Raw genomic sequence first — 22,379 nt, 5'->3', positions numbered from 1 at the left:
TGATTATTATGAAATCATTATAGTCCATGATTCAGATAATCATATAGTATTACCATAATAGATACCATATTGATATCAAAGATATGAGATATTGTGTCATTGATCAGTTTAAGATCACTGATAGCACTACTACACAAAACTCTAAATATGAACCAACCTACTTTTTCCCCCAATAATAGCTTCTGAAATGCCAATATGATTGTAAGGAAGGGGATCTCATTTTTTCCATTTAAGGCATTGCCCATTCAACTGCATATAATAAACTGGGAAATATGCATTTTCATCCACTTTGTTCTTCCATGTATATGATAATGGATTTCACTGAAAAGGCTTTGGAAAATCTCATCGTATATAAAAAAGGCTCTTTAAATCCATACATGATGCCTTTCATGAGAGTAGGTGAACATGTCTCCTTGTTTTATCCTATCACATAAACTTATCCAGTTTCAACAAATACATGAGATCCCTAAGTAGAATATAGTTTTTAATTCTTCCTACATGTTACTCTACTATAAATGATAGATAATAAACAACTTTCTTTTCTCTATATGTGTCAGTCATCTGTGATACTTTAAAGTTTGAGGTCTGCTATAAAAAATTGTCTACAAAAACTTTCCTATTCTCTTCCTACATTTTGTCATATCCTTAATATGTGCATAAATAATTTTTACAAAGATTTTTATAAAGATGAGAAAGTAGTCATATGACTAGTACTTGCTGATATTCATTTTTTCTAATTCCGATTTTTCATTCTTCATCTTTTATTTTTTAAAGTACAAAAACCAAATTCTAGTAACTAAAAAAGATTTTGATAAAATGTATTTTTTAATTACATGTTCTTTGAGACATTTTCAGAATCTAAATGCCTTTAAAATCATTTTTCACCTAATTGTCTTTAAAATTATGACAACTTTGACCTGGGTTTCTTCTTTGTTTACTTAGTCAGATACATCTATCCAACTTTGTCTCCTAAAATACCATTGACACTTTACCTTAGTATATCAGCTGGCAAAGCCTCAATGGAGTAATTACATTTTCAAAACTGATATTAGATCATTGTACACATCTGACAGATAAATTCCATTTTATAAGTATTCAGTGTTTTCCTTCTGGTTTCATCTACAAAACACCTTCGAGTGATTGAGATAAATTCCATTCCAACTCTTTCTACAGATTAGTTTTCTGCTCAGCTGCTTTTTGCTGTTTTGTAAAATAATGCTATCCTCAATCTTCTGTTATTTCATTTCATGTTTTTGCAAATAAACTTATACTCTACACACTAGTGTTTTATCTTGAGTATCATATTGATTTAAAGTAGGATATCTCTTTTGATATCTTCATTTTGGCAATTGTTTTGCATCTGTCAGACTTCTCTAAAAATGATATTAAAATTAAAATAAAAACACTTTGTCCAGTTCTCATTTTTCAGAATCAAAAACTTGCATAAATAGTTCAGGTTCAAGATACTATAGTCATACCCTTTGTCTTTTTTTCATCTTTATCCTTTATTTGAATTTGGTATTTACTTTGATTTTGCTCTAATCAGTAGATAATTTTATCATACTTTTTCAATTGATGTTTCTTGTTTTCTATTTATGCAGTGATAGTCCACTTTATTTTAAAATAGTTATATTTAGTATATAATCTGGTCAACATTTTCCAACTCTAGTCTTGAAGAAAGTATTTATGATGTATAAATGTAAAATTTCTGAGGAGTCTGTAAGCATTTGGCCTCTTTCTTTTACTGATCCTGAGCCTTATTTTCCTACAATTCTTGTTTTTGTTTTGCCAAAGATTATATGCTCATAGGTCTAGAGCTAAAAGGGACACCCTTTATTGTACAATTAAAGAAAATAGAATCTTAAAAAGTCAAATGACTTTTCTCTTTGTCTATCTTTTGCTTGAAATCATTGAGTATGAAGTTATTTAGTGATTTAGTTTGGAGAATCTTACCAAGGACTTAATATTCAATGTGTTCCTTCATTTTCAGTCAGCTCTTGGGATGTCTTGGCAAAGATACAGGAATGGTTTGCCATTTCTTTCTCCAGCTCATTTAACAGATGAGGAACTGAGACAAACAGAATAAATGACTTGCTCAGCTAGTAAGGTAGTAAGTGTCCCAATTGGGATCTGAACTCAGATCCTCTGGATTTCAGGGCCATCACTTTATCCACTGCTAACATTTAATAGAATTGTTTTGTTGCTTTATCTTCTACAGTAGATGCTGGTAAATAAGTTTTAGTCACATTCTTGATGATCTATTTGCTTATATTCATCACAAGTACCTAGACGATGAGATTACCAAAAGTCCCATTAAATGCTATTTCCTATTGCCTTTAGGACTCTGACAATTTCTTTTTTCTCCTTTCCTAGGAGAACATACAAACTTCATTTTATTCTCGGTTTTTTTACTTATAGTGAGAATATCAATATATAGTAAGAATAACAATATACACAACGTATGTGTGTTTAAATAGTAAAACTACCAGTTTCTTCAATAGTATGTCAACTCATTGTTGGACAGGGATAATACATTAAAAGTACCTACACATTTATATTAGTTTATCTATATCTAAAAAATGTGAGATTCTTGGTCACTTTTACCAGTCTTCTGCTACTTTTCCACTATCACTTTCAAAACAGAAATGAATGGGGGAAGGGAGAGATGTCACAGAGAACCATGACTGCCATTTGGAAATTTTGTCCATTTTGTAGGTTGACTTGGCTATGTGTGGGATGTGTGTGTGTTGTGTGTGTGTGTGTGTGTGTGTGTGTGTGTGTGTGTGTATAATCAGAGTATAAGGTTCCAGACCTGACAAGATGGAAATAATGATTTTGACTCAAGGTGAATTGCAAAGAAAAGCAGGTCACTCTGGAGAAAAGTGTATTTTAGATTCCTCTTTTCTTTCCTAGAAAGAAATGTATGCCCATGTTCAAGATTCTTATGTAGGATTTTGGTCACCACACCATAGGCTCTGCCTCATTTCTCAGAGATGCATTCAATAACACATTTTATAAAGTTAAGTAAATCAATATTCTTAATAACTTTTTCCTTATGAAGATAACCTAAGTCTTCTCAGCTACTAGTTCTTTCCCTCTGAGATAACCTCTCATTTATACTATTTTTATCTTGTGTGTATATATCTTTTAGCATGTTATCTTCTCTCATTAGAAGGTGATTGCCTTGAAAGCAGTAGCTATGTTTTTTGCTTTTCTCTGTATTGTCAACACTTAGCACAGGGCCTGGCAACATAGCAGATGCTTAATGAATGCTTGTTATCCTGTTGACTTTGTATCCACAAGGATCAAATAAACATTTAATTTATTAAACATTAATAGTTATTATTAATAATAAGCATAATAGCAATTATGCTTATTAACTGACTGACAGTGTTTGGTGTGAGTCTTTTCTATGGTTATTATAGGATTTAGGACCAAGATAAGTCAAATTCCATAACACAGAATTTACTTCAAACACTAAAATATGGTGTGAATAAGAATATATGTGTACTTTCAGTAGTGAAACTACTGGTTTCTCCAATAGTATGTCAACTTATTATTGGATAGAGATAACACATTAGGAGTACCCACACATTTAAATTATTTTATATATGTCTAATATATAATATGAAACTTTTTAGTCAAGTTATTTGACTTTGCCTTATTTGACTTTGATATGGGCTCAAGTTAATGAGGTCTTATTTCTTTTGTTCAATTGCTTGACATTAATAAGTTTTTATTAATAGTTTCAATGTTTGAATATTTAACCTTACTCCCCAATGAAGCTTTAGGGCCAGGAGTGCTCCCCACAAATTGTTACCCAGTGGGCAGATGAAACTCCTTGGATTAGATTTTAGATGTAATAACTGTCTGTCATCTCATGGTTACAGACTACAAAGATAAAAAATACATAGTCTATGGCATATCTTTTGTATCTTTGTTGTGCAGACAACATGTGCAGGAATTTCTTAAGTTCTTTATTTTGTCAAAGAAATCAGAAAGTCTTCATTGCTGAATCTAGGACATCTTCCGTTTCCCTTCTCTCACTCATTCTTCATCTTGAAGTTTGGTTTCCCTTGAATCTATGATAGTTGTTACTGATTTCATGGATTTAAACCTCACCCCTTATTTATGCCTCCCTGGTAAGGGAAGAGAACTTGAAATGAGGAGTAAGGAATTCAAACCAGTCTAATTCATTTCAATAAATATTTATTAAACACTTATTATGTGCAAATGTGGAGGGGAAAGAAGTGTAAATGAAATAGTTTCTGCCATCCAAAAGCTTACATCTTAGGGTTAATATGTACACACACACACAAAATAAATAAATAAATACAAAGTAATTTCTAGAGAGAAAGGATAGAGAATGCAAACAACTAGATGGAATCAGAAAAGGAAACTGGAGGAAGCTGAAGAGTCTACAAGGTTAAGTAAGAAAGAACATTCCATATATGGAGAATCGCTTGTAACAATGCAGGAAAGCAAAAGATTTAAGTACACTTTTTGTAACTGACGGTCTCTTTATGAAAGTAATCTAATCTCTGTTTATGAGTCTTCTAATTTCCTAAGATACAGTGTTATATTGTAATAGTTGGCCTCCTTCCCCAGAATTGTTTTTACAACTTTGCAGAATAATTAGAAACTGTTTCCAAGGTACTTGGGTGACTTCAGAGTTAGGTACTTAGTGATTATAATGTACTCTTAAAAATTTTTTAAATCATGCAGGGAAAGGAACTATAGAAAATCCAATTAACCCATAGTTCAGCTATCTGAGGACCAGAATCACTTTAAGAAGAGAAAAAGACGACCTTAGGATTTTAGGAGAGGGAAGTTTGGCACCCTGAGAAAAACTGTTGTCTGACTTTTAGATGGAATGTGTCCCAGAAATGTGGCAGTGGGATAGGGCTTAAAAGAAAATATTCTGTTTTGTGCAAAGCAATGGCCTAGGCACTTTGAAAGATTCAAAGAAATCTGAGATAGCCCCAACCATTGAAGAATTTTAGAGAGGTAGTGTGGTCCTACCGGAACAAACTGTATAAGCCACTGAGTCTTTGGTTGGGGTGACCTCGGAGCATAAAACAACCTCCGAATGATTATAACCTAGATTAACCAATCTAAGTGTATCAATACCAGTAATTGACCCATCTTTTGATCAATGGCTAGTGGACTGGACTTGGATTAAAAAAATCCCAGGGTCAAATCTTCCCTCTATAATTTATTAGCTGTGTGAGCATGGGTAAATCACTTAATTTCTCTTGACCTCAGGTTCCTCATTCATAAAATGGAGGTAACAATATCTGCAATACAGAGTGGTCATACAACCCTGTAAGGATTATTTGTATTTATACACATATAAACAAATAAAGTATTACATAAATTAAAGCACTAGATAAATGGCAACTGTTATTATTACAATCATACTGAAGAAATAATAAATGTTCACACACAAAAATTGCAGAATTCTAAACAGTATATAGTTAAACATAAAATCAAACGAACACTATGTTACACGTACAGGCAAAAGTTCTACATTTTGAGAGGGAGTTCTCCAGAATTTTCTCCCTTTACCCTCTGTGGCAGTTTCCTAAGCATTTAAAAAAAAAAAAAGGCCCATGAAAAACTGTGTTAGCTAAAGGCCACAGGGGCCTCTCTCTCCAAACGAACAGTTCTCCTTTGGGCATAAAACTGTCTGAGTAGAGTGTGGAAGGGAAGAAAAAGGGAATTTTCTCCCCTGCCTGTTTCCATAAAGATTATGTTGTTGCCCTTTTCGGAGTGGGAGGGAGGAATTAGAGGAATTGTTTGTAAGAAGCTGAGAGAACAATTGGATGCTTAGGGTTAAAGTGATTTTTTTTTTAAATCTATTACTTCTTTGGGAAAGGGGAGTTTTTTTTTTTTGTTTTGTTTTTTTTTTTTTTTTTTAGAAATAGTACAGCTGGTTCAAATAAAATGGAGGGTTAAAAGAATCAAAGTGTTTTTACTTAAGTTATACATGGCTGGCTATTTATAGTGATCAAATATGCTTGGGAGATTGTTCAATTTCCCAATGCATACTGTATATGCAGGTATTCTTTGTATTGAGGAGGACACTTTTTAGAGATTTAGAAAATGTCTGTTGTGGAATGTCACAACACATTACTAAGGGACTTGGGGGATCTCTTGGTTTGAGCTGAAGTCTCAGAATTTATTCATTCTATGTATGTGTTTTGTTTTGTTATATTCTAATCCATATACTTTCTCTCTAGTTTCTCTTTTCCTGGATTAATGGATTTACTCACAATTCATTATTTCTGATAGTATTTTATGTGATCAGTGAAAAGGCAAAGCTGACAAGTGTAAGATAAAGGCTTCCTTCCCCCTTAAAAGTAACCAGAGAAGCAGTGTTCCTTCTGAATCTATCACATATTCCTAGACAAAGATATTTAAGGTAGGTTAGAAACATAGAGCCATGAGATAGGCAAATAATCACTTCTCCAACTATATATATACTATGCTATATACTATGCTAAGTGCTGAGGATACAATTGTCCAAGGGGAAGCTCTCCTTCCGAAGTCCCTAGGAAGACAAGCTGGAAATCAGGCACATATTAAGGAGCTTGTTTCTTCTGCATGTCTACAACTTCCAAAATCTTTTTTCCTCTGCATATTTCTCCTAAAAAGGCTCTGGAACTATATGTGTCTTTTCCCTGAGAAGCTCTGATAACCGCTCTACCTCCTTAGACAAGTACTAGGTATCATCTCAGCGTTCTTTTCTTTCTTTTTTTTTCTTTATTATAGTTTTTTATTTACAAGATATATGCATGGGTAATTTTTCAGCATTGACCCTTGCAAAACCTTCTGCTCCAACTTTTTCCCTCCTTCCCCTCCACCCCCTCCCCTAGATGGCAGGTAGTCCCATACATGTTAAACATGTTAAAGTATATGTTAATATAATATATGTTTACATATCCATACATTATTTTTCATCATTCTTTTCAACTTAGAGCCACTTCCTCAAATACAGCAGCATGCAAAATACCTGAAACTTTTTTGGAAGCCAGGTTACATATACAGATGTTGAGAACAGCCCAGCATGCTGCTTCTAGTTCTCACTAATAGCAAGTTTTCTCTTTCATGTGCTTCTCTATAGACTTCTAGGAGGTCTTACTCTGAGATTTGTTTTTGTTTGAACAAGAAATCTAATCAAATTCCTCAAACTGAGGGAAAAAGCTGGTACTATAGTTTCTTCTCTTTTGTGGACTGGATTTTCAACCATCTCCTTGGATGTCACTGCCTTAATTCTGTTTTCACTTATTGGTTAGTTCATCTAATTATGAGTAAATTATCAATATTGCCTATGTATTCCCTACTTATGATCTCCCTTTCTCTCTCACTTCCCCTCACTCCCCACTCCACCTCCCCCCGTTGAACCCCACAGCAGCCTGTGGCCTCAGCAGACATTGGGTTTAGTTATGTTTAATAATGGACATTAATAGTAAAATATTACATTTAAAGCTAAGTGATTGTCATGACTAATAGTATGTTTGAATCTTTAGATAATGAGGATAGAGAGGAATCAAACATGTAATTTCAGAATAAATGCTTTTCTCTGTTTCCATGTATCTTAAGGGAATTGCGGGTAGAAAGGATTATATTCATGTCCCAGATGTAGGTAGAAAAGAACTATAATCAAAGAACTTTGCTAAAGTAGCAAGAAATTTCACTTATGCATGGAAAGTGATATATGATCAGAAATCAAGACAAAGTAGACATTGCTTAAAATTAATTATCCAAGACTTACATAATATTAAGAAAGAATTACATTTCAGAAAAAGAAAAAGACAATCTTTGGTGAATTATCATCTTAATAATTATGTTTCAAAAACTATTTTCAAATAAAGACAGAAAGGCATTCCACCAAAGTTTTTTATGAGCCGAATGTGACCCTGAAATCCCAATCTGGGAAAAATCAAATATTAAAAGAGAAGGACTGAACAATTTCATTTGTGAATATTTAAAGAAAAACTGTAAATAAAATCATTTGCAAGAGAAATTAAAATGGGAATTCACTTCACAACTTGCAAATTGGCAAAGATAAATTAAAACATGGAAAAGCTAATATTAAAAGAAGATTTGCCAATATACTCCAGTATTAGTAGAATTATGAATCAGTTTAACTATTCTGGATAGCAGTTTAGAATTTTGCAAGAAAAATGACAAGTGTTCATGCTTATTGCTTTTATCCCAAATTATATTGTGTATTTATTGCAAGGAAGTCCAAAATGGGGGGAGATGGGGAACATAGTACCCCAAAATATTCAGAACAGCAATACTCTTTGTAATAGCAAAGAAAATAAGGTGGGGGATTATCAGTTTGGAAATGGATTTAGAGGCTATATTATATGAATGTTTTAAAACAGCATATAAAATATGTTATATACAGTAATATTGTATAGTAAGAAACAGCACATATATCATTTCAGAGAAATGTGGGAAGATTTCTATGAACTGATACTAAAACTCAATGCTGTTTTCCTGGCATTCATTATTAATTATTAAGATAATTCACCAAAGATTATCTTGAACATGGCATGAACATACAGGGGAAGAGAATGGGAAGGAAAGGGGGAAGCAGCAGGGTATCTTGGGTCTTATTCCAACTTTACTACTTACTATCTGTGTGATTTTGGAAAGGCCACTTGACCTTTCTAGGCATCATTTGCTCTTATATAAAATGAGAGATGATGGGTTAAATGACCTTGCAACTCTAAATCTATGCTACTGGGATCCAAAAGCCACAGAAAGAAAGCAGATGTTGAATCCAGTCATGATCACACTGAGCATATAGATACGTCGTTCTGTAGGATTAGTATATCCTTCCATCTGTATGAATGTCTCCCAGTGGAGGATATTTTTGGCTTTCTCTGGGTACAGCTGCTCTATAATACCCTAAACTGAAGGGCATCTCCAATCCTGCTATAGAATAGACTGAATATTTTTGACCTCACAGGAAGATGCAGCCATACAACTACAATCGGTTTTCCTCATTCTGGATTATAAAAACATTAGTTTCCAGACACTCCTCAAATTTCAGATTATTGTAGTCCTCACTTAGATAACTTGTCCATTTCCCTATCCTACACTTATTTATAGCCATGTTTTTTTGTTTGTTTTTTTTTACACAGAGAGTTCCTCTTAAAGATAGTGAGGGCATAACAGTGTGGCTGCCTAGGGTTCCAGCATGCCAAAGAGTACTAAGCATGAAATGAAACAAGTGTTCCCCAAACAGCTGGCAGTCTCAGCATCTATGGATGGTTGAAATTTTGTTTGTTGGTGGGGAGAGAGGAGGGGCAGTGGAGGAAAGGAAGAGGTATCAAAAATTAAAGATTGGTTTTCTTCCCTGTCATGGGTTAGCTTTCTGCAGCATTTGGCAAGTTAAGCAATGGAGTTCAGACAACTGCAAACAGATGGGTAACTATTAAAAGATTAGGGCAGCTTTCGTCATTTCTCCAATGGTCTTCACCTGCCCACAGATACTTATTTCCCTTTCATAAAATTTACGTAAAAGATTCAATTATGTTCCTTTTTTTAAAATATATTTTCCGAATGAGACAGAAGCAGAAGCTCTGACGTGTAAAGGGAAAGAATAGACGAAGGAACTTTCTAATTCTGAATTCTCTTGGGATAAGATTCTAATTTCAGCAGTGCAGTCTGCACTGGCCCATATTTTGAAAGCCTCCCTACCACATTTGCAGAGTAAAGGACTTTTCAAAATAGATAGTGATATCCACCATTCATATCTGATTACCATCTGGCTCTTGGTCAAGAAGAAACAAAGTCATATGTGTGCTTCATAAGTGTAACCTTGCTTTTTAAAAGTGCAATGATAAATTGTGTCCATAGTAGCTGAACTAAATGGGAATGTAAGACCAATGGAATAAAAAATAGAAATAAGTGCATGTGTGACTTAGCTCTTGGAAGACAATTTTTTTTTTAAATTGTATTCTATTACATCTGAAATTTTGAGACAGACTACATTTCAGAATAGCAAAATTTCTATGTAGCACAGGAATACCTCACTTGGTTCAGAATGAGGCTTTCCACCCATGGTGTCAAACTCAAAAACAGGGGCCACTAAACCATACATAAAGATCCCTTAAGGCTGCATATTGAAGAAAACCACATATTAATTTTTCCACATTTTATTATATTTTATTTATATTATTAAATATTTCCCAATTGCTTTTTAATCTGGTTCTATTGAAACACTCAGCAATGTTGTGGCTTGTGAGTAACGTATTTGATATCTTTGCATTGCACTGTTTGTGAAAGTAAGTTTATATATTCTTGAAAGTGAGAAACCCTCACTGTGGCTTTAGTTGCAGTAGGGTTCTTTTTAATGTCTTCTGGGCAGTGACCTAATTCCACTATCCAGTTTCATTCCCCAAGGCTTCCTTATTGAAATAGTTGTTGGAACCAGCATTTGAAAGTCCCCTACATTATCTACTTTTAATTTTTTTTGGGGGGGAGGGGATGTTCAAGATATTTTTAGATGGATATCTAATGCCTTTTTTTTTTTTTTCTTAAAATTCTTGGTCAGCCACATACCTAGTTTATCTTTTAGGGATGTTGGGCACTCTAAAATTGTTCTATCCCATCCTGATTAAAAACCATAAGAACTGCAAAAATAAATAAATAAAATGATCCTTATAGATATTTTAAAACAAATCACTCATTATTTACCTAGTGTTTAAAAACAATTAAGCAAAAGATAGAATGTATACTATCTAATAGTAATTTTTTTTTTAAAAAAAAATTGTCCTTGAAGACATTTACTTCTAGTTACATTCTAAATAGCCTACAGCTAATGGGTCCTGTAAGTTTAATTATTCTATCAGTTACGGTGGCTATTGCTTGGTTGTTTTAATGTAGTTTATTAAACTTGAGGATTACCAATTGGTTTAGTGTTTCTTGAGGATCTAGACTTAACAGAATCATTTATTGGAAGCAACATGTACTTCTTATCAATTAGCAAGACAAAATATTTGTGACATTGCTTCTGAGCAGAATGTTTGTTTTTAAATAAGAGGTGAGCACAGGTTTTGTTTATGTGACAGTGACCAAACTGGATGTAATTTTGACTGGTCTTCTTTGCCCCAATCTGATGAAGAACAATGTTTTCTATTACATGTAGGATTATGATTATTAGCCATGCCAAAAATAATCTTTTAATCTTATCCAGTTTGGAAGTTTAAACAAGATCATTGTGCCTTTTTTCATAAATTGGTGAAATACTTTTTATCAGATCTTTTATATATAATGAGAAGCTATTCTTGAATGAAATGGAAATAATTCCTGTCTTACTGAACTGAATATTTTCAGGAATAGGAGATAGAAATAGGGACCACACTTGCGATGTATTAGCATGGGAAAGTTCCAGATGGTGAATCTGCTTCCAACTAGAAGTCAGCACCTTCTCTACTACAACTTGTAGTCTTTAAGTTGCCTAGGAAGAAATGTCAAGCTAGTAGTCATCCTGCAAAATTCCTGGGTACTACCTAAACAAAATGAAAACATCACTGGGAAATGTTTAAAAAAATAAATAAAAATAACATAAAACATAATGTTAGTTTGTGATTTTCTAAGTCTGCACATAGCCCAAAAAGAGTATTTTCTATTGTTTGACATTGCTATCCTAGAGCACTGAGAAGTTAATGAACTTGCCAAAAAGTGAGACTAAATATGTTCTGACATTAAGAAACTGAGGCAGGTGATCTTTTAAAAGTAGAATAGATCCTTAGACTAGATCATTTTTTAAAAATTTATTTTCTGACCTTATTAGAGAAATATATGCTGTTACTATGTTAGTACAAATTAAGAAAGAAAACTTGAAGCAAACTTCTACTTAACAGCCACAAAATAGTGTCACTCTATATAATGTAGTTAGTGGATGAAGATAAAGGGGCCTCATTACCACCTCTGACACTCACTCACTACCTATATGATCCCTGGCTGATCTCTTAACTTCATGGCAAAGTTTTTCTCATCTGTAAAGCAAAGGGATTAGACTAGATGAATTCTCATTTTTCCCCAACTTTGAATTTCTGTTTTTGATGTCTGCAACAACAATGTTAGTAATAGTAACTGCAATATTTACTATTTATATAATGCTGCAAGATTTACAAAATCTGATAGCTGTGGGAAGTGGATGTTATTATTATTCCCATTTTACAGATGATAAAAGTAACACTTAAAAAAAAAGCTTAAGTGATATTCCCAGGGTCATATATTTAGTAAATATTTGAGAGAAGATTTGAATTCTGGTATCCCTGAAATAAATTTTATGTGGCTACATTTGAGGGTCTTATTGATTGAGCATAGATGAGTTGCTAATTTTTTAATTACAAAGACACATTTTTTTTAAATTGTAGAGGCTTTTAATTTCAAAACACCTTTTATACCTTTTATCTTAGATACCAACATCAATTCTTTGTTCAGAATCAACCTCATGCCTCTTAATTCTATAAATAATACTAAGAAATGCTGTAATTGTTGGCTGCCACAGAGTCTGTAACTAGAAATTAGTTTATAATGGAAAATCAATAAAAAACAGGTATTTGGTAAAATGTTGAACTTTGTATTACTTATTTGAGCCAAGTGGAAAGAAAATGGACTGGATATACCACATTTTCTCCCAATTCAGACTTTTATGCTCCAGATTACATTTTGTTAATATAAAAATCTTTTTGAATTTATTAGCAGACTTTTTTGAATGCTGGCTGTTTTTCTTACCATTTATATCCTAAAACTGAGCTCTTATTCTTACTCAAGATTAATAAATATTGTAAGCATTTTTGTTCCCTTTTATTTTCAGAATGGCAGAAACACAAGGATTGCTGGAAAGGCTGGAGAAAGCTGTAATCCGCCTAGAATCATTGTTTTCAGGGACAACTGGATCTCATGGGGAATGTGGAACAGTTAATGGAGTCAATGGAGGTAGGACCAATGGGTATTATTGAACTTATGTCTTATAATATAAACAGATTTCTTTCCTATCTCATTTGAGAACTAAGCAGTCTGCTTTATTATAAAACAATCGAACCAAAAAACCTAAAAGTAATTTCTATAGCAAAGAAAACAAAAATTTGTGAACCACTGAAAAAAGTGTTGATATTAGGGACTGTTAAGAATATAGTCCATTTTCTAGACTTCACTAAGATTTTTTTCTGTTTTATTATGTGTGTATAAATATATATAGATGCATATATTCATTTTGTATATAACACTAAATTCTGAGAAATTTTTTTTAAAAGAAAAGAAAAGCTGCCAAAGAGTCAGAACATAAAGAAGCATTGTTTTCTTTAAATTTCAGATGTAGAGAACTATCATTAAGGTTATGGACTATGAGCCTCAGGCACTTTAAGAAGTAACTACCTTATACATGTCTCAAAATAAGCACAGACTTCATCTCAATTTTCCCTTTTCTTACGAGTCCTTCAGGTGAGAGAAGATGGAAGAAAAGATAGATTCCTCATTCTTTCTGTATAACTAGACTAGACTCTTTATGAAGCACAATTCAACATTACTTCTAGCTGATCCTATGAAGTTGTTTTACTCTATAAGCAAAAGTTCTATTAAGATTTCAGGGCTTAAGTCTCAAAAAGATGAGAAAAAGAGGAGAAGAATCTGTAAGTACAAAAGTATTTTTATCAGATTCTTTTGTGATTACAAAGAACTGGAAATAAGAGGATGCTCATCACCTGAGGAATGGCTGAAAAAATTATGGTATATGAATATAGTAAAATATTATTGAGTCAATAAGAAATAATGAAAAGGATGGTTTTAGAGAAACATGGGAAAGACCTGTGTAAACTGAAGCAAAGTTAAACAGGCTAAATCAGGAGAACAATTTATACAAAAACAATCATCTTATTAAAAGAAATAATTTTGAAAAACTTAAAAACTCTGATCAATGCAGTGACCAATATGACCATTGCTATGCACTTTCTGACAAAGACGTATTAGTATTAGAATTTATTTTCCTTGACAATACTTGGTAAAGTGTTTTTAAAATTCTCTAGAGAATTTTTTAAATTCTCTAAAATTCTCTAGGTCATTACCAATTCTTTTTACAATTCTTCCTTGTCCCATTTTAAATTTCTTCTATTTCATACCCACTTGGAAATATTTCAGGCTATTTGGGATTGAGAAAAGCTTTGGGGGTTAGAAAAAGCTTCCACGGGGCAAGATTTATGTTAGTGCTTCTAGAATTTCAGGTTTACTTAGCCCTGTGCCTTGTATTACATGCCCAGAGACAAAAATTACTGTGAGCACAAATGTGCAGGCTCATTTTTTTTTATTCTGAACAGAATGAAAATAGAAATGTCTTTGAGGAAATTGAAAGGGAACATTGTTTAAAAGAAATCTGTCAGGATTCCATAAGCTTTCTCTGCATCAACTGAGACATATCTGTGGTTTCATTTTGTATCTTTTTGTAAGCTAAACAGTTGGTACATGAGATTCATTAGTCTGCACTTGTAAGAAAACATTTTCATGTTGTCTCATACTCGGCATGTTTTATTATTCTGCTATAGACCTCAGGTGATCACAAGACATTTCTCTAAAGATAACTGAGTACAAATGACCAAGAATATCAGGGGGAAGAAAAGAAAAAGGGGGAAGGAAAGAGAGAGGGAGAAAGAGAAAAAGGAGATGAAGAAAGAGAGGAGAAAGAAGACAACGATGATAACAATAAAGACTAAAGTTTAAAAGATGATTCTGAGAGGCCCCTGAATAAGCTAAAACTTCATTAGTTAAAGACATACTTATTCAGACAGGGACTGAGCCAAATTGAATTTTTTCAATTCAATAAATATGTCTTTTTTCACTCTCCATGAAAAGGGGATTTACTAAGGAAAATAATAGATTCAACATTATTTTAGGGAAGATTATCTGAAAACAAACTGTTGCAATCACATTATATATAACTGATAAAACAAATCACTCTCATCTGCTCAGCAAAGCAGGTTCTTAAGAACAACTAGGCAACAGTTTGCTAACCTATTTACTTTATGTATTTAATACCCTAATATCTTCCTCAAAGATTTTAGTATTTTAAAAATTACTGATATTTTGACCTTCTTAATCCTGACAACCTCCTCCTTATTGTGACCTTCAGTATTCCCTCACATTCTTCTCTCCATCTCTGTCTCTGATTTTTAACCTTTCTAATCCTATTTTTTTTCAGTCTGTTTTTTGTCTATATGTCTCTTTGACTTTGTCTACATATGTCTTTGTCTATGTCTCTCTATCTGTGTGTTTCTCTCTATATCTGAAGAAAGAAGGGGTAGGGGGAAGAATAGACATTTCACTCCATATTCAGCCTTGAATTTGTGGTTTGTCTTTTAATGTTAATACTTTTGAAACCCTTGCTACATCTGGAATTATGCAAATAAAGTGACTAAAATATCCATACCTTTTGACCCAGAAATTCCAATACTAGGTATATACTAGGGGTAGATAGGTGTCACAGTAGATAAAGTGTTGTCTGGAGTCAGGAAGAGCTCTGTTTGCCTCAATTTCTCATTTGTAAAATGGGAATAATAATAGTATCTATCTCCCAAGGTTGTTTGGAGGACAATGATATAATTGTAAAATTAAAAATTTTTACCAGGTCTAGCATTATATGAATATTAGCTATTATACTCCAAGAAGATCTGTGATAAGAAGAATGTTCCATATACACCAAAATAATTATAGCAGGACTTTTTGTAGTAGCAAAGAACTGGTGAATGCTTAAACTAATTGTGGTATATGAATGTAATCAAATATAATTATACTGAATAATAAGATGAATGTGAAGAATACAGAGAAGCATGGAAAGATTTACACAAACTGATGAAGAATAAAGTTAGCAGTCAATATACAAAATAACTAATACAACATAAATGAAAGAACAAGTACAAAGCAATCAAAACTGAATTTTTCAAAATTTCAAAGAAAAAACATGGACCCAAAGAAGAGAAAGAAGACACTTCCCATCAATTCCTTTGCAGAAATGAGAGTTCCTTGTTTCTAGAACATTGAATATATTTTAGATGCTTTTTGATATATTGATCAATTTTTCAAGTTTCTCTTTTTTCTTTAAAACAATATTATTTAACTTCCTAGCTGTGTGATCCTGGGCAAGTCACTTAACCCCAATTGCCTCAAAAAAAAAATTATTTGTTACAAAGAATGGTCATCTAGGAGTATGGAGGAATAATGGTGGAAATTTTGGGAATAAAAAAAAGATACCAATGAAAATTTTTTTTTAATTCCTCAGTACTATAATCATTCAATATTCTCAACATGAAAATCTTCATATCTTAGAAATCTCCATTAATTCATTTCTTTGTTTCTTCTCCAAAATTTCTTGTCATTAAAAAAGTCATGAGATCAAGTTGACTTTTTCTACTCAAGATTTGTGGGACATTACCTCATATGAGCTCCTAATGCTGTTCAGTGATCATGGAAACACATGATTTTATTATTGTAAGATACTTCAGTTTCTGTCTAGTTCCCAGAAAAAACATTTGAGAAATTATCATCCAACTTTTACTTGAAGACTTCCACTGAGGGTGAACTTACCACCTCCTGAGGCATCATATCCCACTTAAATAACAATGGTTATCAAGGAAGGATTGCCTTTGTCTGCTTATTTCCCAGTTTATGTTTCCTTTCCTAAACTGAGGCCACTAGAACTGAATGCAATACTTCAGCTACAGTCTAACTATGGTATATACAAATAGAAGTATGAACTCCATGCTCTTAGAAGTGATATCTCTTTTAGATATGATAACTTAGGATTATCATATGTTTTTTGACTGTCACATCATCTTGTTGAATTCATGGTGATCTAAAACTCTCAAATCTTTTCCAAATTGCTATGTAACCATGCCTTCTTGTTTATAAAGTCACTTCTTTAAAACTGAGCATAAATTTTATATTTATTCTCATTAAATTTCACCTTAATAGAGTTAATCCAGTGTTCTAGCCTATCAAGATTTTTTTTTTTTTGGATATGACCCTAACATCTTGTCTTAAAATCTACTTTATGCCACTTACTCCTTGTGTTACTTTGGATAGTCATCCCTTCTGAGTTTCAGTCAACTGTAAAATGAAAGAATATGACCACAATTAGTTTAAGCATTCACCAATTCTTTGCTACTACAAAAAGTCCTGCTATAATTATTTTGGTGTATATGGAACATTCTTCTTATCACAGATCTTCTTAGGGTAGTTTTCAACCCTAAGTCTGATTCTGATATTCATCCTTTGTATTATTAGATATCACTCTTAGATTTGTGTCTTCAGAAAATTTGATATTTTATGCATGCTTTTGCCTTAAGTCATTGATATAAATGTTAACCAATACATGCACAAATCCCTGAGGCATTCCCCTAGAAAACTCTTTTTAAGTTGACTTTAATGAAGAAAAATATGTCTACTACAATTTACTTTTAAAATCTCCCTAATGAATTTTTAATGTGCACATGTAATTGAATTATACTGTTTTATAGCTAAAAGCAACTTTAAAATGATTATAGTAATAATTTAGGAAACAAGTTCTCATTGTACCTTCCTTTATGTGGGAAACAGGCCTATGGACTGTGTTTATGGAGTCAGTTAAATAATGGAAAGAACCATGATTTTGAAGTCCAAAAATTTAAGTTCAAATCTTAGTTTCTTTGCTTATTATCTATACAAACATGAACAAGATAAGAAGACCCTTAGTACAAGAATTCTTAGACTTTGTACAGGAGAGCAAGGCTCTATTTGAGGTTTCTGAGTTAAATAATAGACCAACCATGAAGAATTCCCAAAACAGGTATTGTTTCCCTTAGGGACAATTAATATAATCTTAAAGAAATGTTTTTTGTTTTTTTTAATGAGATGCTGATTGTTCATGAAGGTGGTTGTCAAATAGAGTTTCTTAATTTTATGAACAGAAATCTGGGTTTCAACAGGGACTTAAACAGAAACATTCCAAATAAAAAAGCCCAGACATCTCTTTTGATTAATAGCTAAAAAAAAAACTCAATCTTTTACATCATTCAGATTCATACTTATCCCCACCTGAGGGTTAGAATCATTGCCAGTTTGACCAGTATGACATTGGGTACCATATATTTGTTAGCACATAAGCATTTTTCATAAATATATACAATACAGACATATATACTCACCTATGATGCACAAAATAAGCATGGCAAAAAACTGATTACTACTGATTATTACTTCTTAAAATCTGATGATTCTATGATTTAGTGATCCTTCCTTCCCGCAGGTGAGTGACTTAGTAGTGGGTATTTGCAAGGCTTTATTTTGGCAGCTAGCTTATAATTCATTCAGGAAAATGAAAAGTAGGAAAATAAGTAATGTTTTGTAGATCACCCAAGCTATACTTTCTGATATAGTCATGTACCTTATGTGTCCTCAATAAATACTGAAGGAGTAAAATGAATGACTGCATGAACAAGATGAGTTAAGCCCTTCTATCTAAGAAAGGATAGTAACAGCTGTTTCCTTGAGCTAACCAGGGAGTAATAAAGTGTCCTTCTTTCAAAGGTGTTGCACCCTCAGTGGAAGCTTTTGACAAATTGATGAATGGCATGGTTGCTGAATTTCTGAGGAACAGTAAGATCCTTGCTGGGGATGTAGAAGCTCATGTGAGTATTTTCTGTTTTACTTGCTTGTTAGTAAGAGAATGACTTGCATAAACACTGTCACTGCTTGCTGAGCAGTGAATTCTTCTCGGTATAGTGGGCTTTGATGAAGGCAGCATAATGGCATGGATAAAGCTCTGGACTTGGAATGAGGAAGACCTGGATTTGAATCTTCCCTCTTTTGCTTTTTAATTAGATCTCTTGGAGCCTAAGTTTTCCAATAGAGAAGATAATATCTACCCTAAGGGTTGTTGTGAAGATGAAAAAAGTAAATATATATAGTTATATAAATTAGCTGGTAGTGGTGGTAGTAGTAGTAAGAGGAGGAGGAGAAAGAAAAGGAAGAAGAAGAGTGATGATCATGTAATCAAGGGAGGAGGAAGAGGAGGAATAGTGATACATGGTATTCAAATAAGTTTTAGACTTAAAACATCCAGATTCACATTCTGGCTCTGACAATTACTAGTTTGGTGACACTTTCATCTTTTTGGGTCTATTTCCTTATTTGTAATATAGAAATAATTTTATTGTACTGCTTAACTTCTGAGGCTTCTAAATTTGAAAGGACTATGCAAGTATGCATTGTTACAATGAAGAGAAAATTAAATCAGCTTTCCTGTCCTCTCCCTACTGCCTCCACACTTTTCATTCTGCAGGGAGTATAACAGCAAGCCACTGCCGATTTAAATTGGGCAATCTTCTAGCTTCTAGATCATCTCATACTATGAGCTTAGAGCAGGAGTTTTTTAAATTTGTCTGTCTCATGGACCCCTTTGACAATCTGGTGAGGCCTCTGGACTCCTTGGAATCATGCTTTTAAATACACAAAATCAAATACACAGGATTACAAAGAAAATCACTTATATTGAAATATTGTTATCAAAATATTTATAAAAGACATAATGAGAAACTCCAAGAATACCCAAGCTAAGAATCTGTAGTTTAGAGACTGTTCAAATGTTTTTGATTCAGATGACAGATTTTTAGTAACTTTGGTGTTTATCCTGATCTATCCAAGAGGGTCACTATGTTATTGTTTTTTGTTCCATTTTTCTGCCTTTTACAGATTTTTAAATGATTTAGTGCTGCAAATCTGATCCAGGAAGCAAATGAATAAAGAAATAAATGTGCTCACCAGAGCATTCATTTTTCATTTGCCTTTATTTTCTCTGATTAAGGTGTTCACACATCTCAGACATCTGTATGCTTATAGATTTTCAGCAACCAGTCAGGCCTAGTACTAACAGTAACATTAAATGCAACTAGAAACCTGATTCTCAGATAAAACTTTGGCTTGGACAGAGTAAGTTAAAAAAAATCGTCTATTTGTGTCCTTGGCTTTTTTTTTTTCAAATTCTCTTTCATTTATAAATCTAAAAATGAATAAATGCACATAGCTTTGCCTAAGAGTACCACTATAAGTAAAACATTAGTGAGTGGGAGGGAGAAGGCACAGAAGGAAGTAAAAGTTTTTGTAATCATTATTTCTCCTTGACTTGGGGATAATGAAGTGAAGTGAAGAGGGCTTTGGACCTAGAATTAGTCTTGGTTATGTTTCTAATAAGTTATATGACTTTTCTGGTTCTCTTTTTTCCTCATCTATAATTGAGGGCAAGGGAAGGCATGAGAAATTTGGGGTGGGAGGAACAAGGTAATAATTTAAGTCCTTTCTGGCTCTCAATATTAATGCTTCAAATTAATAGTTCTAGCCAACTGTGGCTAAGTTTTCTGACTGTAGTGCTTTGAGCTAAAGAATTTGAAATGAATAAGATTCTAAGCTGAGCTTAGAAAACATACTCTCTTAACATCTTAATATTACTATTGTTTTTGCTGTGTTTGTTGCCATTTTAGGTAATTGTTGTATCATTATTTTAATATTAAAATATACATTATGCTTAAAAGTTAGAGCATTGGGTAAAATGCTCTAAAATACTTTATATCAGCAATTTCTCATCAAAGCCAAAAGAAGTGGATTCTTACCATGAAAATATTTGAGTAAAAATTCTTATTGGAGAACTTTGAGGATCATTATATCTTACATATATAAGATATTTGTAGTGAGTTCAATCACTATGTCGATGATCTTGGTGATCAATGCTTTCTTTCCATATGAATTTCATTATTATCTTTGTATTTGATGTTTCAAATAAGGAGATATTTCAAAATAGGCACATTCTTCTGTGAGATAGAATTAAAAATAAATTCACATTTGTCATTGTTAACGCTGGGGAAAAAAAATACAAAACCTTTTACTTAAAGGTTTAAGCTGTGAGTCTATAGCAGAAAATCCAGGCTGCCATAACCCATCTGTGTATTACTAACACTCTGAACAAGTAGTTTATTTTTTTCTGTGTCTTATAGGCCATGTGTCATGAGCATTAAGCTTGCAGCTGCTGCCTTTCCCATAAGCCAAGAATGGGGGTTGAACTTTGTTTCAAGAACACACCTGTTGCCTAGAAAGAGCTGACATACCTGATTGAGCAGGATGGTAATATGAGAGGCTAGCAGGTTTTTATATTATATTAAATAAGTGACACAAATGAGCATCATGTTGAATCCTGTCCTTAACTCTTAAAAGCTGTTTCATTGGTACTACAAAAAAAATAAAAATAAAAAGGTGGAGAAGGGGAAGCAAGTCTATGATTTAACGTCTGCTGCAATATGTTTGACCCTGGTTTGGGCTTGACTTATTGTATGTTCAATAGTCTATTGACAGAGAAGACCACATAAAAGAGAGAATTAATAACTACAATTAGAAGGCTGTAGTAAACTGAAGAACATAGCAGATTTTAAAAAGATTAAATCTTTTAAATTCTACTTGGATGGAACATGAACCAAATGGTGTATTTAAATTGCTTTTTAACTTGAGAAAAACTCCTCACCATTGAGTCCAAGAAGGGTATTAATACAGTTTGTCCTTCACTTAAGTAAAGGGAGAAAAAAGGAAAAAATGCAAAATTTAATAATTGTTCTTTTAGAGTAACAACAATCTTCAGTATCAAAATGAGGAATCATTTAATCTGTCTTATGAGGCCAAAAAAGTGAAAACTCAATCATTTGATTGTGTTTCATCTATAGGACATCAATCCATTGGTCTGCCTTATATTTTTCCCTGGTGATTTTTTTGTTTTACTAAAACTTTACTTTCTTGACTGATGCTAGAGAAGTGGTGAAACATGTTCAACTTTCTTTATTAATCTGTTATATATCATATAATGTAGGCATAAGGAAGCCAATAGTTTTAATGAATAAGTGACTCAAGGTTCCCAAAATAATTTTTGTGTCCCTGGTATAATGGAAAGAAAGTGGATTGAGAAAACTCAGGAACACTCAGGGCTAGTCTTATTTCTGTTATTAACTGGGTTGGAGATATTGGGCAATTTTAAACTCTAACATCACTATAACTTAATTATTATATGAACAAATAAACTATTAAGCTCCTTTTAATTCTGTAATTCCATGATTCATTAATAATAGATAATATTTATATAGTACTTACTGTGTGTCAGGAACTGTGCTGAGTGTTTTACAATTTGTTGTTGTTTTTCAGTTGCTTCAGTCATGTGTAATGCTTTATAATTCTACATGGGATTTTCTTAGCAAAGATACTAGAGTGGTTTGCCATTTCCTTTTCCAATTCACTGTACAGATGAGAAAACTGAGGCAACATATTTGTTTATAGAGTTGTCTCATTTT

At 32.8% G+C, this 22,379-nt stretch overlaps 1 protein-coding gene across 2 annotated transcripts in view; it reads left to right on the top strand.

Annotated features, from left to right (window-relative positions):
* CAP2 (cyclase associated actin cytoskeleton regulatory protein 2) overlaps window positions 1–22,379 on the top strand; it is a 157,487-nt gene that overhangs the window by 14,875 nt on the left and 120,233 nt on the right. For both annotated transcript variants that reach the window (XM_051970643.1, XM_051970644.1), the window contains exons 2-3: window positions 12,851–12,972; window positions 18,586–18,686. In XM_051970643.1, the coding sequence (XP_051826603.1) occupies window positions 12,852–12,972; window positions 18,586–18,686 (222 nt within the window). In that variant the 5' untranslated portion in view covers window position 12,851. The remainder of the gene's footprint in view (window positions 1–12,850; window positions 12,973–18,585; window positions 18,687–22,379) is intronic.

Source organism: Antechinus flavipes, chromosome 1 (assembly GCF_016432865.1).
Source record: "Antechinus flavipes isolate AdamAnt ecotype Samford, QLD, Australia chromosome 1, AdamAnt_v2, whole genome shotgun sequence".
NCBI lineage: Eukaryota > Metazoa > Chordata > Mammalia > Dasyuromorphia > Dasyuridae > Antechinus > Antechinus flavipes.
Note: the sequence above shows the minus strand (reverse complement) of the source record. Positions and strands in the feature narration are given on the sequence as shown.